General features: G+C 44.4%; 1 protein-coding gene across 8 annotated transcripts in view; it reads left to right on the top strand.

Annotated features, from left to right (window-relative positions):
- The window catches only part of ncor2 (nuclear receptor corepressor 2), a 160,334-nt gene extending 137,181 nt beyond the window's left edge, over positions 1-23,153 (top strand). For 5 of the 8 annotated variants that reach the window (XM_066689576.1, XM_066689578.1, XM_066689579.1 and 2 more), the window contains 20 exons: positions 2,557-2,680; positions 3,708-3,857; positions 4,175-4,261; positions 4,733-4,992; positions 5,139-5,484; positions 5,709-5,942; positions 6,524-6,769; positions 7,294-7,437; positions 7,610-7,819; positions 8,004-8,196; positions 8,568-9,010; positions 13,021-13,173; positions 14,802-14,950; positions 15,064-15,275; positions 15,376-15,507; positions 15,618-15,757; positions 15,885-15,938; positions 17,049-17,276; positions 17,815-17,991; positions 18,186-23,153. In XM_066689576.1, the coding sequence (XP_066545673.1) occupies positions 2,557-2,680; positions 3,708-3,857; positions 4,175-4,261; positions 4,733-4,992; positions 5,139-5,484; positions 5,709-5,942; positions 6,524-6,769; positions 7,294-7,437; positions 7,610-7,819; positions 8,004-8,196; positions 8,568-9,010; positions 13,021-13,173; positions 14,802-14,950; positions 15,064-15,275; positions 15,376-15,507; positions 15,618-15,757; positions 15,885-15,938; positions 17,049-17,276; positions 17,815-17,991; positions 18,186-18,355 (3,852 nt within the window). In that variant the 3' untranslated portion in view covers positions 18,356-23,153. Of the gene's footprint in view, positions 1-2,556; positions 2,681-3,707; positions 3,858-4,174; positions 4,262-4,732; positions 4,993-5,138; positions 5,485-5,708; positions 5,943-6,523; positions 6,770-7,293; positions 7,438-7,609; positions 7,820-8,003; positions 8,197-8,567; positions 9,011-13,020; positions 13,174-14,798; positions 14,951-15,063; positions 15,276-15,375; positions 15,508-15,617; positions 15,758-15,884; positions 15,939-17,048; positions 17,277-17,814; positions 17,992-18,185 lie in introns of all 8 variants that reach the window. The other 3 variants (XM_066689577.1, XM_066689581.1, XM_066689580.1) reach the window with 3 other exon arrangements.
- Positions 23,154-26,622: the final 3,469 nt, after the last annotated feature.

The raw sequence follows: 26,622 nt of genomic DNA, 5'->3' as shown, positions 1-26,622 counted from the left end.
TCGCCCCCAAAATGTACAAAGATAAAGAGAGAGAAATTTGGAAAGTTTATGTGTGTGGTAGGCCGTGCAGCAATGTGTCTTGAAGGTGTGAACAGATCTTAAGAAGGCAGCAACATGTCCAATAAAAGTGGCGTTTATTGGTGTTGGTTGTAGCAAAGACAAAACTAAGAAAAAAAATATCAATGTCTTTAATATAGTTAAACAAATTAAATAAATCCCAAAACAGGATCAATGTTTGGGTGCAAGCACTCTGACAGCCTCAACAACTCCCTCTCACTGGCTTCATTCATCCTATTTACACTCCCTTTTTTTATTTTCAAATAAAGCCATTTCCCAAAATAAGGGAACAAGGAGAACACCACATTCAAAACCATACATAAGTTACCAACAGAAACCTAATGGCTCTTTAAATACAAATATAACAAAACAACCATATAAACCTTAAATGCAACAGAAATACAATTACAATGCAGATAATCTAAGAAATCTAAATTAAAACAAAGAAAATCGCCTAGGGCCCACTCTTAGGTGCATTATGGTAGGTGGAACAGCATAAAACCCCTAAGAAAGATGGCCTCTGTAATGGCCTCATTGCCCTCACAAAACATGGCCGCCCACGTCCCCACCCCAACAAACCATGTAAGTATTATTACCCCCCCACACACACACACACACACTTTAAACAGTTTGTGTGCTGCCACAAATTTAAGACAGGTCATAAAATTTAGGTCTGTTTGTGCTTTGGTTAGCCGGCCGCCAATCCTCCTGAAGGTAATACGCAATAGCAATCAAAACATTCAGTCACTGTTTTGAACAAAGGGATGGGCCTTGCTCCATCACAGTGCTTTGGTCGTGGTGGTTTTTGATCCAACTACACTCTTAATTAATTAATCAAAACTTTAATTTATCTGATGGTTTTACTTACAAAATGTTGGAGAGTCTTGTATACTTTCATATTTCACTTCACATTTCCAATGGTTTATTAGCTCTGATTTGGCCAATTATTAGTCAAATAAGGAACTGCGATCTCGGTTGCAACAAAAGCTATGAGGATACTGGATCGCCAGGGCCAGGGTTGGGAACCACAGCCTTAATGCTCGATTGAGGTTTTTTGCTAATGCATGTGGAAACGCAGCCTTTCTATTGTACTTATGAAACACTGTTCCACAGTGGTGCATTCTCATGTTTAGATCTCCTAAATGTATGGATAAGTAGTCGAGAACTGTGGGTTTCGCTATACCTCATTATCACAAATTGTGCAGGATTAAAAGGTTACGGTACCCAAACTAATTAAAACAAGCACTTATGAGCTGTAATGAATAATAATGTAAGAGTTCCTACACAGGAGTCACAGAAAATAGCTCGCGGCGAATTGTCTTGGTTTGTCGAGGGACTAGGCGAGGTGAAGGGGGGGTGGGGGTGGATTTTCATCATCGTGTGTGGGAGGAAAGAGAAACAGCTGCTTGACCTTAACCAGCTCAGATGACATAACCACACAATCGTATCTCTGTTCCCATGGCAACACAAATATCCTGCCTGCCTCAGTCCCCGTTTCATCTGAGCACAACAGCTGATTTCAATTGCTAAGCGTGATTAGTAGGTGTGCATTTATGGTGGCGGGGGGAGGGTGGGCTCTGATTTCCACACAAACAGAAAAAGAAATGGAGAGATTTCATTTTGCTTACAGGTGGTGAAAGGAAAGAAAAAGAAACCAACATTTTGTCATTTGAACAATGGTTTCAGTGGGCAGCGAGAAGGGAGGGAACACAGATGAGCTGTGTGGCGTCAGATGTTTCTTACATCCTTGTTAATACTCCTGCAGATGGATAAGTAGATAGTAGCCACAGCATCGTAGCAACAGTAACCAGATCCCCAGGTTCCATGGGACTTCGGTGAGCCTGGCGAGGCTGACCTTTGATACTTGGCAGACAGATGGATCTCGTATCACGGGGTGGTGTTTTAATCAAAACAGAAAGAAATGCAATCTCTGTAGGCACATACCCCCCCCGTGCCTTTCCTCCTCCTCCAAAGGCCAGGCTCCAGTGTGTTTACTGTCCGTTGGGATAAAAGATGATCTGCAAATAAGAGCAGGTAAAGCTTTTCTCAGCAGGGTCATTGACTGCCAGGAACTTAGTCTTTGCTGAACTCCAAAGTGCAGCCATCCCTCGTAGCCCTGGTATAGATAATTTTGGGGAGCAGCTGTTATGCCACACTCCTGTCCTGAGGAGCTGCGCCACTGCAACTGCCACTCCACTGCAGCCAGCATCTGTCCTGATTCCTGCATCCACCCAACAAGACATAGAGGACCTGTCAGTTAGACGCTCTTTCGACCAAGATGAATACGATTATTTAAAAGCATCCCAGTGCATCATGGGTCGGTGGTCTGTTCCACACACTCGCACTGTTCTCATGTCCCATTGGACCTTCTGGTTTGTGCTGCTTTACTTCCCTAGTACAGGCCAGTTACTAATGAGACTGTTAACACTCAATGTGATTTGTGTGCCCTGTGCGAATTATTACATACATTTATTCTATTTTTTGTTTTTCTGTATAAAGGGCACTCCAGCTGATGTTGTGTACAAAGGCATGATGAACAGATTCATAACGGAGGATAGCAGAGCCGAGAGAGCAGGACAGGTCGTCTACGAGGGCGTCAGCAGCCACATCCGGTCAATTGATGGTGAGTGAGGGAGTCAGCCGGCCTTTCGTGACTCTGTCCAGGAGCTCTCCCAACACTTCGCCCCCTGTAACGTCCACATGTCGTCATTGTTTAGTTTCCTTCGGTTTCTCTCCCGGTACGAAATGTGTCCCTGCGGTTTCAAGGGAAAGTGTAGCTGCGTTCCAGGTGTGACACGCAGCTGCAGAGACGTTCGCGTTTGCGATACACTGAACTGGAGGGAATAGAGAAAGGGCAGCGCACGTCTTCTGAGGTGTGTTATATTGAAAGGTTAAGCCTCCCCCTGTTTCTGTCACTTTGTTTGTTGGAAAACAGTGAATTTGAAAAGTAAAGAACGACGACAAAATGAGGTGAAACGAACCGAAAAGTCATTTATCTGTGGCTCTTCATCTTTGGAATATAAACTCCACTCTTTAAAAAAGCATTTGCAGACTAACAGCCCTTGTCAGCCCTCTGGGTATAGGTTTTATTTAAAGCAGGGTGTGTATTGAGTGATGGTGTGCAGTCCTGTGATCTGTGGATTAAAGGGAAATCTCTACAGGCCTTTTGTTTTCACAGTGACTTTCACTAACTTTGCTCTTCCACTTCAGTCACTTCCAGGCTTTCGGGATTCTTCTGCTGCGGCTCAGTGGCCCGGGGCTCGGGGAGTTATTATATTTACACAGCAGAAATCACTCTGTTCGGGCACCCTGCCAGGTCTGCCCTTCATTCAGCCCAGGCATCATGAGCGCCTGCCAGGGTGCAGACCCAAGAAGACCTATACTCTTCTTAACAAATGGCTGCTTTTCTGTGTCACAATTCTACCTGTTAGACCGGCCTATTTATTTTTGGTTTGCCTTTGCAGACCGCTTTCCTTCCATTAAGGTACACTTGTTCCACACACAAGGAAGAGAACAAAACATGAGATTCATTTCAGCGGATTTTTGTCAGCAGTTCTTTGTCTTGTGTTGGCTGGCCAATCACAGCTGTTAAAAAAATGTGATAGTTGATTTGGTCACCTGTGTCCTGATTGGGAGTTCTGTATTGCCAGGCGCTCCGGGGCAGTACACTAAAGAGGAGGGCAGGGTTTCAGGACCTCCGGGCGAGACTGCTGGGCTGAAGCGCTCCTATGAAGTAATGGATGGAGGGATTTCCCGAGGGCTGCCTATGCGGGACACACTGTCTGCTGCCAACTGTGAAGGTACAATCAGTGACGAAGGGGATTTGCTGACACACACCGCAGTCTGTTTTAAAAGTCCAAATTCACCCATAATCATCTTTTTTTTCTCTGGTCAACCCCAAACTAAAATGAAACTGCAGCACAGAATCATTTTGACACCATATTTTTGCCTGGATCCCTTTTTGAAATAGTTTCCCTTTCCTTTACTTTTGTTTAGTTTCGTGATTTGTGATTGCTTAGGTTTTTTTTTTCTTTTTTCTTTTTTTTTTTCCTCTCCTGTGGGTTTTGGATGACACGGCATGTGAAATGTCAATGTTCACGCTCGCTGTGTTTGTCAGGGCTCATTGGAAGAGCAATGCCACAGGACCGGCACAGTCCGCACCACTTCAAGGATGCCCAGCTTCACCGCGGCTCTATCTCACAAGGTACGGCAAGGTCCTTTTAAGTGAGCAATGATCAACAGACCACTCTCCAGATTACACTGCCTCATTGAGTCTGAGCCTGACCATTGCTCTGCTGATGGGGAAAGATGGCAGGAAACAGACTTAAAAATAGGTCTTCCCCATCGCCATCCCCCTACGTGAGGTGCATTGGCATCTTTGAACGATAATCTTTATATCGGAAAGCAGTCGAACTCTGTCTCAGTGAGCTGGAGGAAAGCCTTTTGTTGCTGGAAGACTGACTTTCATTCTGGAATAGTTTACATACCTTTTTATTTTATTCTAATATTAAAAAATATTAAAACCACTTTGCAGTTTATTTGGAACACAGCAGTAACACACAGTACAGAAATGGGCATTATAACAATTATATTATAGCAAGTAACATGCTGTCAGACTCTCTTCCTGAGTGCTTGTGCTCGTTAGCCATAGCTGACAGTTGCCTGGTCCTCGCAGGTATACCTCGTCACTCTGAACCCCAGGAGGAATATCTCAGGAGAGAGGCCAAGCAGCTGAAACGTGAGAACTCCCCATCACGGGGCCAGCCCCCGGAAGCCATCAAAGGCCGCCCTCACGACAGCCTCACTGCCCTCAAGCTCCCCGGAGGGCCGCACGAAGGCCTTGTCGCAACAGTGAAGGAGGGTGGGCGGTCCATCCATGAAATCCCACGAGAGGAACTGCGGCACATTCCCGCCAAGGAAGGATCCATCACGCAGGTGAGTCTGCAGTGCCCCTGGACAACAGAGTCGCATGCCCTCACACAAACGCCTCCCTCCAGCCATCGCCATCATTACCCCATGGCAAGGATTTCATAAGGGGTGTTAACCACTCATTCCCAGTCTGAACTCTGTGTTGTTTCCAGGGAACCCCGATGAAGCACGAGGGTGGCTCCAGCAAGAGGCATGACGTGCGCTCCATCATCGGCTCCTCTCCTCGCCCCTTCCCCCCCCTGCCACCCCACCTGGAACGGGAGCGGGAACGGGAGCGGGTCCGCTACGAGGAGAGCCTGAAGGGGCGGCCCAGCGTGGGCGTCAGCGCGGCTGGCTCCATCTCCCGCTGCTCCCCCGTCATCAGCGAGCCAGGCAAGGGCCACCACAGCCCCATGGCCTACGACGATCACAAGAACTCCATGCGTACGGCCTTCAGCGGACCCTCACACCGTGGCTCCCCCGTCTCTTCCAGAGACCCTGGAACACGCCAGCATGATGGTACGAGCCCTTCTCTTCCTCCCCCAGCTCTTCTTACAACATCGGCAGCAACAACTGGCCTCTAGCATTTTACCCACTGGACCAAGTAAACGGGGCCGATCAGATAACAAACCTCTGTGTGCCAGATTACATGGTTAAAAAAATATACATGTGATTGCCATGACAGATTAGCCTTTGTCAGATGTGTGTCTATCTTTAAACTTTTTTTGTTCGTGTTTTTGTAGTGGGTGGAGGAATGGGCTCCGGAAAGGCACCCACCCAGGAGAGGAAGGCCACGCCCACTCCTCGTGAAATGAGTGCCACCAAGTCCCCACTGTCAGGGGTGTCGGAGCACCACGCCTCCCTGGCCTCCTACGAGCGGCTGCTGCAGGGCGTGGGTGCAGCTGACGTCTACCGGGGTCAGATCCCCCTGCCCTTTGACCCTGCTGCATTGTCCAGAGGCATCCCCATTGACCCAGGTACCGTACCGAGAGACTGTGCCAGTATTGCAACTGTCACTGTGAAAACATGCTTTATTTTTGGTGGGAATGCCACTGGAGGGCAGCAGAGCAGTGCTGTAGGGTCAGACGTTTATATCATTACAGGAGGTGTTGCAGTCCACCTTGAGAAACCAGCTCTTTAAATTGAAAGGTCAAACTAAATGATTTTTTGTAATGAGGCAAAGTTAAGGTTGCACAGACAGAAATAACTGGCCTGCTGACCACTGCTAAACTGTGCTCAGCCTTTTTACTAAGCCCCTGTAGCTCTCCGCTTTCAGACAGCTTATTAAAAAAGGTGTCTTTCTATTGTTTTCAAAACTGTCTCAAGTGACAGTCTTCTGCTCAGCCAGTTGAAGACAGAAATATGTCATTTTCTCTCTTCTGATTCTCTTTCGGACGATCAAGCTGGATTTTGGAGGCTGCCCCCAAATGGAGACCAACGAAACAGGGTCTGGAGTTCTCCCAAGTTGATCAAAGGTGGTTAAGGGAGTCTGGGCCTCCACGGCAGGGTGTTCTGTGCCACCTGAGCCAAACTAAAGTCTTTCTCTTCCTCCTTTTAGCAGCTGCCTACTACCTGCCGCGGCACCTGGCCCCCGGGCCCGGCTACGCTCACCCCTACCCCCCGTACCTGATCAGGGGGTTCCCTGAGACGGCCGCCCTGGAGAACAGGCAGACCATCCTCAACGATTACATCACCTCCCAGCAGATGCACCATGCCGCCCTGGTCCAGCGAGCCGACCTCCTGCGGGGCATGTCACCGCGGGACCAAGCCGCCCTGGCTCTCACCTATTCCCCAACTCCCCGCGGTACGGCCCGGTCACCTCCCTCCCCAGCACAACTCTCCTAATTGACCCCCTCACTCCGAAACCTGCTTTCAGTCTGTGGTGCTTGTGTTGGCTACACTGTCCACCTTGAAAACAGTTGCGTGTGCTGCAACACGGCCACTTGATTTTCCTTACTTCTGTATTTCTCTTTCATGGAAGTTCACAGCAAACCAGACGTTAGGAAAAAAATGTGTTTGGAAACTGTTACGATTTTAATATTTCCATTCTGTTGTCATAGTTATATTTTGGAAGAATGCTTCAGTGCTGTTGGTACTCTAGTAAGGTTTGTTTGGTTTCACTCCATGTCAAGGTGTCTGTCTAATGCCACTGTTAAAACCCATTCAATATTAGTTTTTTAAATGGCAAGAGGATATTTTTTCTTGCCAGGCCTGTTTTTCTGCCAGCAGGTGATCTATGTGCTGTAGTGGGATGCAGTCACAATTTCCAGCATTGTAAAGAGCCTTTATTTTCTTTTTTTTTTTTTTTTTTTTTTATTTCCTGTACAGGGATCATTGATTTGTCTCAGGTGCCACATTTACCTGTCCTGGTTCCTCCCTCTGGTGCGTCGGGGTCCCCCATGGAGCGCATCGCCTACATCCCTGGAGCTCCCAGTGCCTTCGCCACCCGCTCCTACTCACCCATCTCTCCAGGTAGGGTGCTGCAGAGAGCCGCAGAACTCTGGGAAGTTGCATACGGCCATGAAAAACTGTTCAGCAGAGGCAGAGCTGACATATCCGTGCTGTAATTGAATGGCACATCATTTATATACTCCTCCCGGTGTAATATTCTCCTATTACAAAATGTCCTTGTCTCCTTTCTCAGGTGGGCCCTCTCACATGACCAAAATGCCCGGGACGCCCTCATCAGAGCGCGAGCGGGAGAGGGAGCGCGAGCGTGAGAGGGACAGAGAGAGAGAGCGGGACAGGGAGCGGGAGCGGGACAAAGAAAGGGAACGAGAGAGGGAGCGGGACAGGGAGAAGCCGACCCCTCCGACAGGTGGCAACGTTGAACACGCGCCCATCTGGAGACCTGGTGAGAGCCTGCTGGGCGCTTTCTCTAAACACGCTGCCACGTTGGCGCCTGCTCTGTTTTGTTCTCGGCGTGTCACTGGGGAGCCGTTTAATCTGCTGCTCACAATAATACTTCGAGATTTTTATTGAGCTGTCATCCCTGATCGTGGCACCTGGGGTCTAACCTGCCTTGCGTCCCGCCACAGGCACAGAGCAGAGCAGCGGCGGCAGCAGCAGCAGCGGTGGCAGCAGCCGTCCCCCCTCACATTCCTACAGTCACCAGCACTCCCCCGTGTCCCCGCGCACCCAGGACAGCGTTCAGCAGCGGCCCAGCGTGCTGCACACCGGCAAGGCCATGTCTGTGGCCAGTGCAGAGGCTGCAAACCCCTCTGTCCTGAGGTGAGGCTGTGAGGAGACTCATGCTTGGGAGACTATTAAGTCCAGTTCTGCTCTAACCATTTCATTTACAGCAGACAACAAATATTTGTTCCGTCCCTCAAAATTACAAAATATAAACCTGTGGCCGTTGCAGCATCTGCGTTTGAGATCCTGGTTTTGTCTTTGAAATAAGAGCTAATAAGATTAATTCCATTCCTTAATCCTTGCAGTTTTTTGGGTTCTGCATACAATTGTAAATAAAATAAAGCAAACTGATCAGTTAGCTAATTAAAACATTTGGTATGGAATCAAAACTAGAACACCTGGCTCACCCTCCGTTTGAAATGAAAATACACCCCCTCTGGTTCCTCACTGCCACGTTTGTTTTGCAGGTCCCTGTCGTCGGCAAACCCCTCGTCCACTCGCTACCAAGGGTACAGTCCTCACCTGCAGAGGCCCGGTGCCCCGGCAGAGCAGTACCCCATTACCGCTAGTGCCAAGGATCTGGCAAGGGGCCAAGAGGGCGGCAAGGCAGAGCGTACCCAGATCAGGGCCAGTGGCAGCAACAGCAGCAGCATGATGCCAAAGCACCCCCAGGAGCACACCCTGTCCCCTGCCAAATCTGAGCCCAAGCCGGGGAGCGCTACCTCGGGCGGGGGCTACAGCAGCCCCTACCCCTCCGCCCACAGCCACCAGGGCAGAACCGTCCAACTGCTGCCCCACCAGCACCCACCTGCTCCCCCCCTGGAGCCGCCCGCCCATGAGCAAGCACCCAGTAGGGAAAAGACTCAAAACAAACCGGTTTCCGTTCAGGAACAGGAGCTCCGAGCACTCGGTAAGACCACCATGACAGCGGCCAACTTCATAAACGCGATTATCATGCGTCAAATTTCTTGTGATACGGGGAAGCGAGAGAGAGGCTCGCTCGCTACCGACTCCACTTGTGATGGTAAGACGCCCGGGATCGAGTGGTCCCGTTTGTGGCCTATTGCACGTTGTGGTGGTTGGCATCATCAAATCGGTGATATAGATACTGTATAGAAATACTTGCATTTTATTTTATGAAATCATGTTGTTTTTTTTGTGTTGTAGGTTTCCTTATTTGTTTTAGTTGAATTAATTCATTTAAGTGGGAGGTGGGGGTAGATTTATCACGTGTATCTGTAGTTTTTGTTTTTTCTAGTGAAGATCTCGGCTTTAACAGTGGCCTCTTCTGTTACTAATGTGTAAGCTGTGCCTTAGGGAGGTATTTAAGGCCAGGATATGTCGAACAATTGCCCTACAATTTGTAATTTCTAGGAAAAGTTCAGAAAAATCCATCTTATGGTTCCCAGCAGGAATAACTTATATTGCACCTAAAGCTAGACTGTTTTCCTTTGAGTTACAGTATGTGAATGCTTAGATGCACTAATTTAGTCTTGTGGAATTCTGCATTAATATGAAAGCAGTAGCAAAATATGAATTATGAGCACAGGCCCATGGTACAGGCACAGGTGATATACTCTTGCTGTCCATGAAGTGCATACATTGCTAAAGATGTAATGTATTCATAGTCCATCAGCAAATGAAAACATGTGAATTGCATAGAAGGTGATGAGAGAAGCAGATGTTTAAATGGAGTGAAGATACTTTAAGTGAAATCCACGGAGTCAGAAGTGGATGAACCACTTCCCAGTGTTATTTTGTGTAGCTCTGTGACCAGTAGAAAACACGTTAAGTGAATCGTAGCCAGTCTTACAGTGTTACATCCTTGTGTCAGACTGCTCTCTCTCCAGTGCTCTGGGCTGGAGATTGTTGTGGCGGCATTATAGACGGTACAGAAATAGTAATCAGATGTCTGTATACTGTGCCCTTTTACGTGTAAGTGTGATCTTGAATTTGTTCTAATCTTCAGAATGGTGAATGATCAGGGAGCAAGTGGGTCAAGAAATAAGTCTGATTACCCACATAGCGCCATTTTCTGAGCTAATTGCCATTAGATGGATTGTGTCGAGTTGTCACACACCAGCTTTGCTTGAGATATAAATAGTTTAATTATAGTCAGTGGGTAAAGTGTAAGAGGTGTGTGTTAATAGAGATGTGTCAGAGATAGGACATGGGAGGTATGCCAGCCCACCCCCTCGCTCGAAATCAGTATTAGATAGAAATGCAGTTAGAAATTAGATATGGAGGGGGGAACAAGTTATTTACTAGTAGCAGTAACAGGAGTACCAACTCAGAGCTTTAAAGCAGTGTTGTATTTTCAAAGAGACCACTTTTAAAACTGATATTTTCATGTACATAGCATCGTCGCAGAAATTGATTCAATCAGCAGACAATCTAGTGTATTCTGCACAGATATTGCCTTTTTGGCATGTCACCACAGAGCTTCACACTCTTGTGCTCTCAGCCTTTGCAACCAGTCTGTATGTGTGTGTCTGTGGTGGTCCGGCGGGGGGGAGGGGGACACTGCAGCTTCTTGCCTCGTCCCATGCATGTTTTATTGTTTTTTCCTCTATTTTCATCATTAGTTTTATTTGATTTCATGACAATCCATAATTGAAATCAGTTTTTGAAATCCCATAGTCCAGGCTTTGATGTGACGTCTGGTTTGATTTTGTTTTCCTGATTTTGTTTCTTTTCGTCAGTACATCAGTGTTTATTACATGCTCATGTGGGTCGGGGAGGGAAGCTCAGACATATGAAATAGTTTTGAAGGTGATGGTTTTGCAGGCGACATGCACGGCAGAAAAAAATATACATTCACAACCACCGCAAGTGTGTCAAACATCACTGGCCCCTAGCAGGGATTGTCAATGTGAGATACTGTTGTAGGTCTCCAGAGCCGAAAGGATAAGACTGTTCAAAAAGATACACAATATTCACATGGTCTGAAATGAGGCTGGTCAGAAGGTTGCATTTAAAGGTAAAATGTTTTTGATTAATTATGGTCAATTTCTTCAACTAGATAAGTGCAGACCTTGGATTTTGCTGTCCTCCCTTGAGGTTAATAAACCATATTCAGTCAGAACTACTTCATACCAATTCTGCAGCGAGTCCTCATGAGTATTAGGTAATGAAGGCATTAGCGTGGGGTTTATATCATATCTGAGTACAGTATGTTCTGCACTGTGCCAAAGAAAGAGCGGTCCCTCTTATAACCAAAGAAGATTATAGAAATTGGTTTAACGGATACTCGGTGCACCCCGCATGAATTAGAGGGCCAAAGCAGAGCTCAGATCTAGATTTAACTGGGGATTATTTATCCTCCCACTTGCTTGTTTTCTCTAATGGAAAAAAAAGACAAATTGGACAAAGTGCAGTGAGAAACCCTGACTCTTACCTGATTTGAAATCAAGGGTTTCAGATATTATGGTAGGAAAATGACGGGTGCATGACACTTCACAGTATGTGGATTAGAGCTGTAAGACCTGAGACCTAGCTCAAAAAAATCTGTATTTTTTTTTTATTTTCCTTTACTGTAGGATACCTCAGTTAATTGCTCAAATACAGAGCAACTCAAGGCCTGATATCACAACATCAGGTTCTTGTCTGATTTTTCATTGGCAGATCTGTTTTGTTTTGTATCCCAAGTGACCTCCAGTTTACAATCCTTGTGATCAGACTCACTAAAACATTTTCTGATGCATACATCGTTGAAAAGAGAGAGGGAGTTTTATATGTATTATATTCTCAATAATCAAATTAACAAACTACTTTGCACATTGTATAAGGCCTTCAGTAAGATCACTTGTCAGTTTTCTAATTTCAAATGAATATTTGACAATATATTGACTGGGTTCTTTGAATTATATTGGGACAAGCAATGAGCATGTAATAAATACCTTGGCATACTGTGTTACCTGATCATCTTTGTAGTGGCTGATCCTGCAGTTGGAGGGATCAAATAATGAGCAGTCAGATTCCCCTAGGACTGAAAGTTACTCTTCAGATGATTCCATTGTTGTTTTTTTTAACTTTCCTGTGGTGTGGCTCTCAGTATCTATCTCAGGATGTGTGCCCAGTGTTATTTCCATTGGTGCACTGCCTGTCTTGTGTAGCTATGGGCAGTGCTGGGTGGATTTTAAGGCACCACGGGCCTTTAGAGCAGTCTATCTTCAACTACTTTCCTCCAGAGAGTTGTGTTCAAACTCCTAGTCCCTTCATTTGACTAACTGGGCACCAAAGCAACCCTTCAACTCTTTTAATAGGAGTGAAGCAGGCCACGATTTAAAGTCACGTATAAAAGCTGTTGAATTGTGAATTGTTTTACCTCTGTATTGGCAGTGCTGCGGCAATGGTAAAAACGTTTCTTTGGAGCACAGATTGAGTCCCATAACCCAGGTATCGCTGGTTTCCAGTATGGGCAATGTCATGGCAATTGGCGATCACATATTGGAAGGGTATGAAAGGTATAAAATAAGTCTGCTTCCTCTGTATTGCTCGCTGTGGAGGAGCAGGCCTCTGTCATTTTGGAGTTGCAAGTCACTTGAAGTCTTGTCAACTTGGCCAGTTAATCCTGCCAGCTTCCACATAGTAGAGCTACACCAAGAGCCAGCGTCTTTTGACAGACTTAAGTGAAAGGAGAAACCGCTTAAACCACAGGAGGGTTAAAAATATATCAATGTTTACATATTGTTTGAACCAAGACTTTGGTGGGTTTGGTGTCATTCCAGAAGCTTCTAAATTCAGAAAGCGAATATGGACACCTGGCAAAAAGATATAATGCCAAGCATTTGAAGCAGCCAGCTTAATACTAAGCTCAATGTTATGTTTGTTTATTTTTAAACATTACAAACAATTAAAAAGAAGAAAACAGTGCAATACATGCTTTCTGTTTTAATGCTCTATTTCGATTTTTAACAGGTCCACCTGGCGGCTATAGCTCAAATAGTTCGGATGGGATTGAGGCAATAAGTCCTGCTAACTCGCCCATACAGCTCAATGAGAAAGGCCCCAAACAGAACCAACAAACCGACAAAGGGCTTAATGTTATAGACAAGAGGCACAGACCACAAGGTCAGGCTAACTCAGTGCAGGCAGTGCACTAATTTGGTCACATTCACGTAGGCACAATAGCAGTCGTTGTTTGTAAAAGATCACAGCAGCCTGGTGAATAAAGATGTTGCACTAGAACAAGGGGAAACCTGTAGGTAGCTTTTTTTGGTTTTTGTGCTGCAGTCAAAGTGGGGAGCTCTAAGTGGCTACTTTTAAGTGTGTGATCCAAAAGGAGACTTACCAACTGCTTTGCTTGGAGCTTGTAGATCATTTACAGCTGGCTGCTTTAGCTGTGGCATGAAAACCTTACTTTGGCAGGAGTTGTTGAAGTGGTGCTTTGCTTTGGAAAATATGAGACGCAGAGTCCAGTGGCTGATCTTGCTTTGGAAATACATTTGCTGTCTATTCTAAATCCTACTGATGTATATATAGGAAGACATGAACCTATGAACCAGGCTTCCCCCAAAATAAGAGAGGTCACTGGAGATTTTAAATGGCCTAACTTTAAGGGCAAAAACGTCCAAAACTGCCCATGAAAATCTAATATAAACTAAATCAGATGATGTCACATAGCAGAAATACAGCAGCTAGTTTTGGTTTTGTTTACTTTCATGCCCAAATGAATGAACTGCTAGTAATAATCCTGGTATTATTTACCTTCTTAGACTTGCAGTATATCATGTTCATTGTTTGTCATGTGATTTTTCTCAATGTACATGTGCCCCCACCCCATAAGCCTCACTGCTTTCACCACTAGCTTGATGTTGGCAGTTCATTTGTGAATCTACTGGCTGGGTCTTGGAAATAAATGGGGAGGGGGAATAAAACATGTATTAAGAGTACAAAGAGGTCACTGGTAGAATTTCATACATTCCTGATATAAAAGTTTGAGAAAACGGAATATATTGTGAATAAAATGTTCGAGTGGAGCTCTCCACCCTGCAGGTGTCCTTAACTCTTATAAGACCAGCCCCCCCCCCCCTCCCCAGTGGTGTTCAGCTAGTGGAAGCAATAATGAACTTTTTCCAACACTGTCTAGCCAAGGGATTCCCAATCCTAGACCTTGCAGACCCTTTGTGTCTTTTAGGTTTTGTTCCAACATCGCTGTCAGTTTCTTCAAAGTAAACCATTTGAACTCTTTTCCTAATTAGAGTTGGTGTCTGTCGAACTGGGTTAGAAATTGGCATTGATACCATACCACTTTGTGCGGTATTGAAAAACATGATTATAGATGTTTTTCTAATAATCAAGTGTTTGCAGGTAATTCCCACCAGTGTCTCTGCTTGATCAGTTTGTAACCTATTCAGGGGAACACTTTATAAAAGCTGAGGACAGAAAGGACAAAGTTGTTTGTTTAATCGCTTAGTATTAGAACATCTAAATTATTTCTGAAACCAAGGCATAAGTTCTAAGAACCATGCGCTAGGACATCAATAATAAGGGAAGTTAAAGTGGTTCTAATTTAGAAAATATTTCAATAAGGCCAAAGCATAATAAAGAGCTCAGCAACAACAAAGCCCACGAGACGCAGAGGGTCCCTGAAGGTCAAGGTGGAGAGAGCCCTATGTAGCCTGTGCACCTACAGAGTGTGTGATGACTTAACAGTTTCTCCTGCTGTGTGTTTGTCTGTTTGTCTCTCTCTCCAGCAGTTCAGCAGAAGCTGGCCTCTCTCGATGCCCACCTCCCTCATTTCCACCAGGCCCCCGAGGGCAGCCAGTCGCCCAGTCACTCGCAGCAGCCGCCCGCCAGCTACATCAAAAGCAACCAGAGGGTGGTCACCCTGGCTCAGCACATCAGTGTAGGTTCTCTCGCAGCTCACAGTACACAGTGCTCTCATAGCACACTCTCAGTGTCACTTCTTGAGAATTTCTGTCATTTAACCCAAACCCCTTCCACTTCCTGCCCCTACAGGAAGTGATCACAAAGGACTACACGCGACAGTTCCAGCAGCAGCTGAGCTCTCAGCCCCAGCAGCAGGGCTACTCCTACCAGAGCTCCCCGGTGCTCGATCTCACCCGGCCCCCCAGCAACCCCCACTCCCAGCCGCAGACACAGCTCCAGGACTCGAACCTCAGCGCTCGCTACACTCCTGAGGGGGCTGCCGGGGACAGGGGCCGCGACAGGTACTGCACTTGTGCGGGGCCACACGGGGACTGAAAAATTACATGAGTTAGAAGGAAATAAAAACCCAGGAAGTGATAAGAGATCTTTGTGTCTGTTTAGGTCTCCACAGCAAAGCAAGGTGTCTCCCATGAGCCTGTCAGGAGATGGGATTGAGCCAGTGTCTCCAGCAGGGGGCCAGTCTGAGTCAGAGCAACAGCCAATGTCCTTCCCCGGGGATCAGGGCGACCAAGGGTAAGATCTGTCCTCCCCGCCTCAAACTGCAACTCCTTGCTCCTCACTCCTTCCCCCTCTCTCCTCCCCTCACTGCATCCAGAGGCACTAAACCTCCTCCTCTCTTGCAGCATGGGCTCCCGTTCCCCCAGCAACTCCCAGCCTCCGGCCTTCTTCACCAAGCTGACCGAGAACAATTCCGCCATCGTCAAGCACAAGAAGCAGGAGATGATCAAGAAGATGACAGTCAGCGGTAGCGAGCCAGACTTCAGTGAGTGTCCCGCTAGACAGGCAACCTGAACCGAAGACCAGGGCTGTTTGGCCGGCTGGCTTTTCACCTGAGATCTGCTGCTGTGTTTCGAATGTGAATTAATACTCGTGTAACTCTCTTTTTGCAGATGCTGGACAGCCAGGAACTGAAATATTTAACATGCCAGCCTCAACAACTGCAGGTAAAATGTAGAGAAATAGCTCTGATCATGTAATGAATGGGTTGGGGCATCTGTTAAGAGATACGCAGGCTGTAAACCAGTAGGTATCATGCATTACTAACAGATTTCAGTAGCAGGTCAGGCATCCAGGCACTGTGAGTTCTGCTTTACAATGTCCTACTGGATGCAATCAAGACATATGGTTTTCCACATTTGTCCGTAGTCTCTCATTGGAGCCCAGAGATCTTGGCAAGTGCTGGGGACAACCATTACGTGGTTGCAGATCTGTCACTTTCATTGACTGCGATATTGATTATAAGTGACTTTAAGACTTTTAAGTTTACAGCTAACCCAACATTAGAAGCTGTGTGTGCTACAGTGATTTGTGAAAGGCTATTCTGTTTGTTCGAGGTGCCACCATTCTTCATTTCATGTCATCTGAATACACCGGTGCTGTGTGTCGCCCTTTGTCAAGTTATATTTTCAACACGGCAGCAGAATTAGTTTGACAGGGTTCATATTTATCAATACACAATACTTGATACAAGATGTTAGGACAAATTGCGCTGAAAGATGCTTTTCAGATTCAACTTATTTCCTTCTAACTCTGCCATTGGATTAACTTCTTGTTTTTGTTTGGTTGGTTTTATTTGGAAACAGGACAACTTTCCTCAAGTTGTTTTAATTAATTAATTATACATGAACTAATTAATTAATTAATATTTGCTTGTTTATTTTCATAAGCTACATCTTGCCATTGATATGCTTTGGGCTGTTACTGTACTTTGGAATTGAAGGCATGCTTATGCACACAAACAACGTTTACAAATTAACTTTTATTTTGATTTGATTTAATTATTCCCAAATGGGGGTTGTGTAATGTCTGTAATCTCTGTGGGCTTTCTGTGAAACCTAACCCACTTACTCACACTGACAACAGATGTGATGAAAGTTTGTTTGCTTGCTAGGGATGTGCTGACTGTTTTATTCTTCCCTCTCTCTCTCTTTCTCTGACTCCCCCTCACTTCTTTCTCATTCTCTTTTCTTCCCCCATGCTACCCCCTCCCCCTCACTCAATAACTTCTCTCCTGTTGGGTCCCTTACCCTCCCCACATCGATCCCTCCTCCCAGGGCCCATCAGTACTAGAAGCCACACCACTCCAGAACCCTCCGGTAACAACATAGGCTTGGAGGCAATTATTAGGAAGGCCCTAATGGGTAAATACGATGACCAAGGGGAAGAACGCTCAAGTCTCAGTGCCAATGCTATTAACCCTCTGGCTGCCAGTGCAAGTGTGCCTGCTGCTATTCCCATTGCTGCTGCTGAAGGACGGACTGAGGACATTTACTCTTTGGCAGGTCTGCATTCCCCTTTCTGGACTATTCACAGATTGGTTTTATTTGTTGTTTTCCTGTCATTATTTCCCCCCTTCATTTCTTCTTCAAAATCTCAGCAAAATGAAAAGGCTTTGAGCTTCTTTCATTTGTTTTTCATTTTGATTGGATTCTATACCCCTTATTCTGTCTTTATCTTCCTTGAATAATCTCTCCATTCACTACCACTGTATTAAACTATCTTCCTAAACGTCTGTCAATGGGAAGGCTGATGTTACCTCATCTGGGCCGTTTAAAACTGTAGCAGACCCCCTGCATCGTAAACAATATACAACTCTTAAAGCCTATGCTGTGTCATGAAAATCTTGGACATCGGACAGCTGTATCCAACTATTTAGTTCAACAGCAATTCATTGTCTGAGTGGTTGCTTTGAATTTAGGGACATACACAGATGTTAGATGCTATATTATTATATCAAAAGCTAAGTCAAGGCTTAAAATACTGTTTTATTGATTTAGTATTTTAAAAAACGAAACAAAGCAACTTTTTTCATGCTTGCAGGTGGCGGGAAAGCCAAGGCCAGTGGGCGCTCTAATGGGCGCAAGGCCAAATCCCCTGGGCCTGGGCTGTCAGGGGGTGAGAGGCCGTCTTCTGTGTCCTCTGTCCACTCTGAGGGAGACTGCAACCGCCGTACCCCCCTTACCAACCGTGTGTGGGAGGAAAGACCTTCCTCCACAGGTAACAGCTACTACCACTGCCGGCACACCGTAGTTCCCAGCATGAAATTCCAACAAGCACTTCCTGCTTCAGTTTTTTTTTTTTTTTTTTTTAAACTCCTACATAGTGTACTAGATTAGTGTTTTCCTACCTGTTCAGGTCGGCACTACTGTGTACATATTAATGGACACGCTGCTCTGCTCTGTTCACCGCAGGTTCCACGCCATTCCCCTACAACCCGCTGACTATGCGTTTCAACCCCAGCCTCACCCCAGCCCCGTCCGCTCTCCAGCAGGGGATGCCTGGCGCTCAGAACCGGCCCTGGGATGAGGAGTCGAAACCGCTGCTGTGCGCCCAATATGAGACCCTGTCAGACAGCGAGTGAGCAGAGAGAGAGAGAGAGTGACTAGTTGACCACCAGACCCCAATACCCACCCCCCACCCCCACACACACACACTTTCTCCCCATCCTCCCTCCTACTGCTGCTGTGCACCGAGCTGCTGAACACTGACAGAGCTCTGATGTGGCAGAGCACGAGTCCCCAAAAACGACCTTTGAACTTTGACCTGGGGATCACTAGTTTCCGTTTTTGCAGGATCGCTGCTGCTGTGCGCCCCCCCCAGCGCACCCTGACATCACCTGGGGAATGGGGGTGGGAGAGAGAGTTTCAGTTCTCTTTTTTCGCTTACGGGCCTTATAATGGGGAAACATACCACATTTGCATTTCAACATTTCCTTTTTCTCTTTTTGTTTCCGTCGATTAGTTTTTTTGTACCGTCTCATCGGCTGTGAATAGGACCTGAAAGGACTCTCAGTCGAGAACGTTATGAAAGGATTCCGGTTGTACAGTCCTGACCCCTGGGTTTCGCGTCCTCCGGTGTGCGGGCAGCTGGACCTCGGCCCTCTGTGGATACTGACTCTGGAGAGGAAATGGTGCCACGCGGGACGGCCCCGGAGGAGAGACGTGTGCCCTCATATCACTGTCTTTAAAAAGCGTTGCCGGAGGAGCCAAGTTGGTTAGAAACAGAGAAAACAATTGAAGCCTTTTGAACACACTGATTTGACTTATTTTTCTGCTGTAGAGTCTTGGTCAGATGTATCTACTTTTTTGTTTTGTTTTTTGTTTTTTTATAATTAGGTTACCGCACGTGAAGGCTGATCAAGTTTTAAGAGTATATGAAAAAATAGCAAAGATTATATATAAATGAATATACATACATCTGTCTATTTATATATACATATATGTATGTATGAATGTGTGTGTGTGTGTGTGTATATATGTATATATATATATAAATAGATGGATAGATTGTAGATGTCTGCTCACTGAGGCAATGCTCGGTCCTTATCCCTTTGAAAAGAAAAACGTTAAATTGTCATTTGGTCTGAGAGTGCTTGGTTCCTATGACAGGAGAACAGACGGGACAGTTGTTGATATGCACAGTAATGCAAAGTCGAGTACATTCTGAAGTATCCACTCACAGCACTTCTCTCGAGTTTCGCCGCAGTGTCCTCAGCCTTGCTGCCCTCTCTCTGTTCGGGTTCGCTGGTTGTTGGACGATGGGAATTGATGGAGTGTTTCGGTGAGACCTCCCATGTCTCCCTCCTCTCTCCTCCGACTCAGGACAGGTGTAGGGAGGCATGCGGGCGACACTAAAGCATTCTGGGAAGAGCATTCATCTTCTAGGCACTACAGTCAAATGTACATGTTATCTTGTTCTCTTTCCATTGCTTTGCACAGTAACTTTAGCTGGAGCAATTACATTTCCCAAGCAGTCGTGTTCCCCAAGGGACAGATCGTTAATTTATTCAGAGCAAAAGAGTTACAAATTTTGGGAGCTTTCCAATTTTAGAAACTGAAGCGTGGAGCAGTCACATGATTGTGCAAGGTACCTTGTATCCACTTGGGAGAAACTGTAATGGTTCTTATTCCTGCTTTACAGAGTATAGGATGAACATCCCTGTTGTAATCATGGTTCTGAAGAGGTTTGAAGGTGGATGAAACCATTTTGAAATCATATGCCCCTTCTAATAGACCGCCTGAAACAAAATTACATCATTGAGGACACTTCGAATGGTGTTCCATAATCATCAAGTAGTTATTTTCTACAAAGCGTTTATTTATATATTTTTGTTCTGTTTTATTATGAATATTGACAGTATTGAAGCTTTTTCGGACAACAAGCACTTACTCGGAAATCTGTGCACAATCGCTTCTTTGGGAAAATCAGTGTTTTTATCTGATTTGTTTTTCGTGACGAAGCCCCATGTTCACTGCATGGCCATTCCGAACTGCAGCCAAACCACTTGACAAAATTGATTAGCCCAGGCAACAAACCTTCACTGCCTCTTTCAGTTTCCAAGATGTTTGGGAGCTCACCTAGTGCAGCTGTGGTTCTCATCCATATCCTTACAGCAGAGATGATAAAATACAGGGATTTAGGAAAGTACAGCTGCAGCCCAGGACTGTATAGTCTAGTCAGTATAGTCCTGACTGCACAAGAGAGAAAGCACTTTCAGAAATCAGCGTTTCAGAGGAGTTTTTAGTTACCTGAGACAATAACTGTGTATTGGTTGCTGCTCACATGATAGCCCAGAGCTGCGGATCTGTGGAAAATGTCTACGGAGAAATTGATTGGTGACGAGATATTGAATTGAACACAGGAATCAAAATGCTTATTTCCAAAGGAGCGATTTTTAGTTTTCCACAGATTCTACGCACTGAGTGTGTGAGGTCACAGGAAGCTGTGTAGGGGTCGCCACGCCCCCTGAGTGGGTTTGACACTGTGGCCACTGCCAAGCTGTGACTGTGTATAGTAGAAAAGATAAGACCCCTTGGTTGGCAGTGTGAATAACAAACTGCAGGTTCTTTTCACACGTTCTCCAACTTGGATTAAATCATGTGTGTTAGGGTGACTAGCAGGACTGTGTGGAGGTGAGCTGTGTGTATAGGTTGGGGGGAGGGTGTGTCGTTTTATTCGTTTTCTTCTATTTGTACATTTCTTAAATATTTCTAGTGTTAAAGTGCCATTTATTTTAAGTATACAGTACTGAAGTTACAAGGTGACTACGCACAAGTGTTTGAAATGCCAAGGTGTACATGTTTAGGATATATATATATATAAATACGCAGTGCAGCATCCCTATTTTTAAAAGGATTTTAAATTTATAGCTGGAAAAGAAGCAACAGAGGGCAGTTACTGTACTGTAGCCCTTCCTGAATTGCAGCATAAATTCACTTGGGTCCTTAAACTGACCTATTTTCAGCAGTAAAATAGCAACAGTACCATTTGATGTACTTACTGTATTGTACGTTGCCAAACTCTAAAGAGTCCTTGAGCCGTTTGGAAGATTAACCGCTAAATCGTTCTGGCTTTAAAATTGAAATAAAAAAGGGACAAAGCCCACAGAACCATGTACTGTTTACACTTCCCGTTTGTATCATGTAAATACTTTATTAAAGCCGACGTTTTGACAATACTCTTGATGTCCGCTCCTCGTGGTCGATGTGTGTGTGCTCGTGTGTAAACGGGGAGGCCAGGCGGGAGCTGAGCAGGTGCTTCGGCAGAGATCCTGCACAGCTTTCAGGGGACGAACCGCGCCCTCTGTCCTTGGGCTCCAGTCATCCGTCTGCAAATCTGAGCATTGACACTCACCTCTGAAGTTCTTATTCCTCTGACGGACTTTGCTTTCTCTCCCCTTTTGTGAAGAGACAGTATTGACACTCCTGCACACTTGTTTTCATTTTTGTATTGTGTACATCTCTCTTTTTTAAATGTAGGATCGTGCGTATGTGTCAGACTGCACCAAACGCCCATTGTGACCCTCTCAAATGTCCTTCCTTGAAGTTTTTCGTTACTCTTTTCATCTACACACAATGTGAGCTGCAGGAGAAGCCCGGCCTGTCCGATTTGTGTCTCAATGGGAATGACGGGCCTGCATCACTGAACCTCCTTTATCCCCTATCCACAACTGCCCCCTGTTGAGGGAAGGAGAGGATCGGATTTGTTCTTGACTGTTTCCAGTGGGGTTTTTTTTTCTTTTTTTTTTTTCTTTTTTTTTTCTTTACTATGTTACCAGTGTTGGTATCTGCACAGCTGGAGTCATTTTTAAATCCTGTGCTGCTACTCACTAAATGTAATACCAGATGTATTTGTTTTGTTTTTGATCAAACCTCCTGTTTTAGACTTTATTTTTCCCTTCGGAGATTGTTTGGAGACATCTCCTGCAGCGATCGACTGTAGTGCTAGAGACCTGCAGCTCGAGACGACAGAGCTCAGTGTTAGGAACAATGATCTGCAATTAGGACAGCTTGCTAATTTGTTAGTGTTCGTGTCGTGGGATGCTCAAGCAGCAACAACAGGAAATACAGAGACCGTCAGGACTGCTTCTTATTTTTTCTTCAATCTTGCATTTTCAATCAAGAAAGCCAACATTGGAAATACATGTTTTTTATTGTTTATCTGGGAGAGGACACTGTTAAAGAAAAGTCCGACAGCGTTCCTCTGAGGCCTGTCCTGTGTACAATCGCATCTGTACTGTCAGTACAGTTTCCTTTTTGTCTTAATACACCTGTGCCTGCCAAGTTAGATTCCCAAAACACCTGTGACTGTAGACAAAAAGAAAGGCTCATAGTGAAAATAGCCAGGACTTGCAAACATCAGGACTTTTCAAGTTTTAACACTTACAAAACAAACAGAAAAAGCTTTTATGTTAATAAAGTGTCTGCTTTTTTGTTAATTTCTTTAGTGGAATGTCTTTTTTTTTTCTGTGCTATCTGCTTTGACTTCAAATGACCGACCGTGCAACCAGGAGAACATTTTCACGTCAATAGCATAACAAGAGATGGTCGTGTTATTTCTTGTGTAATTTAAAATGAAAAGTAACGTGAAAGGCCAATATGTTGTCTCAAATGTACAAGGGGTAAAAAAAAAACAAAAAAACTATATTTTGTACAAACATATTGTGCATAATGATTTTTTTCGAACCCAGTGTATAATAGAAAGGATTGTATATAGAACTGAAGAGATGTAAATATTTATGTGGCTTGCTGCAAGGTTGGTTTTCTTCTACAGAGGAATTTGTTCACTGTTTTACTCAACATGCCCACCAGCAAGCATTGTGGATAGCAGTGTAAAAAACACTGCCTTAATGTTTAAATAAAAAAGCTTATTGCCATTAACTGGGGTCTTTTTGACTTTCTTTATTTTTATTTTTCCATTTTGTCTTTATTTTTCATTCCAACTCCAGCTGCTTGCAAATTGTACATTATCCTATTTCCTCTTTTGTCCTTTTTTTAAAAGTAAAGAAATGGTTATTTACATCAGTGTTTCCCACACCTACACACCTTCTTAATATATCATGTTGTCAAGAACACAGAGCTCTCGGTAAGAAACCTGAGTTTGTCTTTATCCACACACTTTTGATTCCGGTAGGAATAATTTATTAAATATTAGTTTTTCTGGGGAGTCTATTCCTGATTTCTGTGGCACACCTACAATTAAAAAAAATGTTTTCATGACGGGCAGGTAAACAACTGCTGTACAAGAATGATGAATAGCGCAAGATCTCTCCTTTCAACACTGCAATGCAGTATCACTGTCCAAAATGTAAAAATGTAATATTACTGAGGTGTTAGGTGATTCACTCTTGTTTAGGTGTTCATTGTCATCCCAGCATGAAGTGTTTATAGTAGGTGAAAATATGCTGCAGCACACCATTCTTTGGTTAATTCAGTCAGCAATGTATTTAATTTAGTAAAGTGGAAAGTTAATTTAAAAGTAGAAGTTTATTCTTATTTAGTTATTTTATTATTCTCATGCATGACCGCTCAAGAAGTCTGTGACACACCTGTCAATATGTTGGGAACCACTGATGTATATGAAACTCCTCCTTAATAGTTTAATGCTTTAGTATTTAGATTTTTATTAACCGACTCCTGCCAGGGAAACCATTACATTATTTCAGTATTTGTAAACATCAGTGTCGTATCTATTTTCTACCCTGTTTTACAACCCAGTAAAGCAAATTAAAGGTAAAATAAAGTATCTAAAGTGATCCACTAGAGGTCCCTGTTTACTAAAGGAAAAATAAAATGCAGGCTTGCAGCAACACAAAAGAGGATTTTCGTTTTTGAAATACTAGTCTTGAGATTGCACTGACACAGGAATTGGATGTTTTATGACCTTGGTGCTGCACTTACATTTTGAAATCATCCTCAAAACAACAGAGTACGTATTGCAAGGTAATTTATTGTGTTCTTAAATATAGGACATGTGTTATACATATATCTTAAAGTTATATATACCATGGACAGAAATAACATTCATGTTTTGTATTGTTCCCATGAGCCCTCCTTGTTTAAATACCGTAGTATTGCTGTGTGGGTAGATAGGACCAGAGTTTGGATGTCTCTAGAACAACCTCTTCCTGAGTAAGGACAACCCACTGACTGTTCTGCTGCCCTTGGTGGTTTCACATACTAGGAAAGGAGAGAGATCTGGGCTGGATTCACATAAACACATTACAGGGGCTGACTCTCACCAAGCAAGCCAGCAGGAGAATCGGGGGCAGCGGTCCATTTTTGGCCAGGGGTGTGATGGTTTAATGTTGACAAGTCATCTCTCAGTCTGGTGACGAGAGGCCTACAGTAAACAGCATAGGTGGCATGTTGTCCTGGTGACACTGGCCTGCAGCCCAGATCTCTGCTTGGCCGCCCGGGGGGAGCGTGTGTGAGGCTGTGCTTGTTTACCTCGCTCACTGGTGTTTTCCAGTTCCTTTTAGGGCAGCGCCAAGGTCCCTATCTTTCCATAAGGCCCTGTCCAAAATAGTGTGTCCTGTTGGATACTGTACTGTGCCCTTCCATTGTCGGGATCACAGATTCATCACTACATTCATTTTTAAGGGGGGGATTGACCTAATTTTGCCATGTGTTCCCTTAGACTTCTGATGCAGAGAAGTGATACAAAGAAGGAAGTCTTTGTGTAATGTATTGCCACGTATCAAACAAAACACATTGAGTAAAGCTGGCTTCAAGGTTTGTTTGTTTGTTTGTTTGTTTCCTTCATTCGTTCTTTCTTCTTCCCACAGAGTAAGGCATCTGCAGAAGTGCATTAAATACTAACAGGAGAGAGGAGTGCAGGGTTTACTGTGTAGGTGCCCAGCAGGAAGAATGGGGATATCCTTGATGAATTGATGAGACAAAAGTCCAGGACAGTTTACTATCAAATAAAGTAGATTCCAATACCAAGGTCGATAGGATGTGACAAACAAGAGTCCTCCTAAATATGACACAAAGGTAGCTGCTCAGTGTCAGTTTAACCCCTTTTAAGCACCTGGGCAAGGAATAACTTTTAACAAATAGGTACTGACCGACTATGGACACAGAAATAGGCATGTATGCATTTGATCTACAAATATGTAGTGGAACCACAGAACATTTGTATTAGCTTAGATGTGGTTGATACAATCGGGATATGTGGGGGAAATGGCACACCAAATATATATTTTAACTTGGCAGAGCTGGTTAGTGTATTTATTTTCTTATGTTTGTTAATGTTTAGTCTGTTAGTTAAATAATGTAATCTGCCTCCCCCTCAACGACTCCTCGACTCAGCTGCTCCTCCAGACGACTAGCTTTGCCCCATCTATGGACTGCACGTTTGTCATGCCAAAATTGTATTTTGTATTGATTTTAAAAGCGCACTTTTGTAATTGTGAGTCGCACCGAATAAGCGCCATGAAATAAATAAACGCATAATAAAATACATTTGCGAGTGAAAGGTCAAAGGTTATTCCGCCGCGGCGTCGCTAAGTGGAAGGTCGCAAAATGGCGTGTCTTTGGTTTTGTGTTTCAAATGATGGCAAAACACCAACAAACAAGCCCAAATAGTCACATACATGAGAATTAACACACACTGCGTGCATTGCAGCAGGTGACCAAATCCTCATTAACAAAACAAGCACATTTACCTAATGTATCTTTATTGTTGTATTGTACAGTTGTAACATTTTCCAAGCTAGTATAACCAATAACTCGGAAATTAGAAAAAGCAGTTTGCGAAAATAGAAACCGAGAGAGAGAGAGAGAGAGAGAGAGAGAGAGAGAGAGAGAGAGAGAGAGAGAGAGAGAGAGAGACATTTGCTGGCTTTATTTTGTAAAGCGACACTTGGACGATTTTCGGATTTCCTACCAGGTAAGGCAACATAAATGTATTATTATTTATCGCAGTTTACATCCCTACAAGTGGCTTCGTTCATTTTTAAAGTGGCTCTTTTAATTGAGGCTAATGTAATGAGAAGTCCTTTATCATACAAACGTACATTGGCAAATGTTTCTACTGTTTTCTTCCGTGCGATGGCATTTCGAGATTTGTTTGTAGTTTCTTGTAACTTTTCCTGTAACACTAGAGAGTGAAATGCAGAATAATGTTGCAGGACCTAGTGTTTCTATTGACTGTAATTCATGGCTTCGTCCGTGTGCAGTTCATCACATGGCTTAGTTTTGCTACTGTGTTCATGCTGGAAAAAAAAAAACAAAGTACAACAATTCATTGCTCCTGTATTTTTTTCAAACGTTTGTGTTGTTTTTTTGGTCAGTTTCCCAGAAGCTGCAAAATCTATCTTTTGACTGAGTGTTTTAGCTTCCAGAG

The sequence above is a fragment of the Amia ocellicauda genome, chromosome 17 (assembly GCF_036373705.1).
Source record: "Amia ocellicauda isolate fAmiCal2 chromosome 17, fAmiCal2.hap1, whole genome shotgun sequence".
Taxonomy (NCBI): Eukaryota; Metazoa; Chordata; class Actinopteri; order Amiiformes; family Amiidae; genus Amia; species Amia ocellicauda.
Note: the sequence above shows the minus strand (reverse complement) of the source record. Positions and strands in the feature narration are given on the sequence as shown.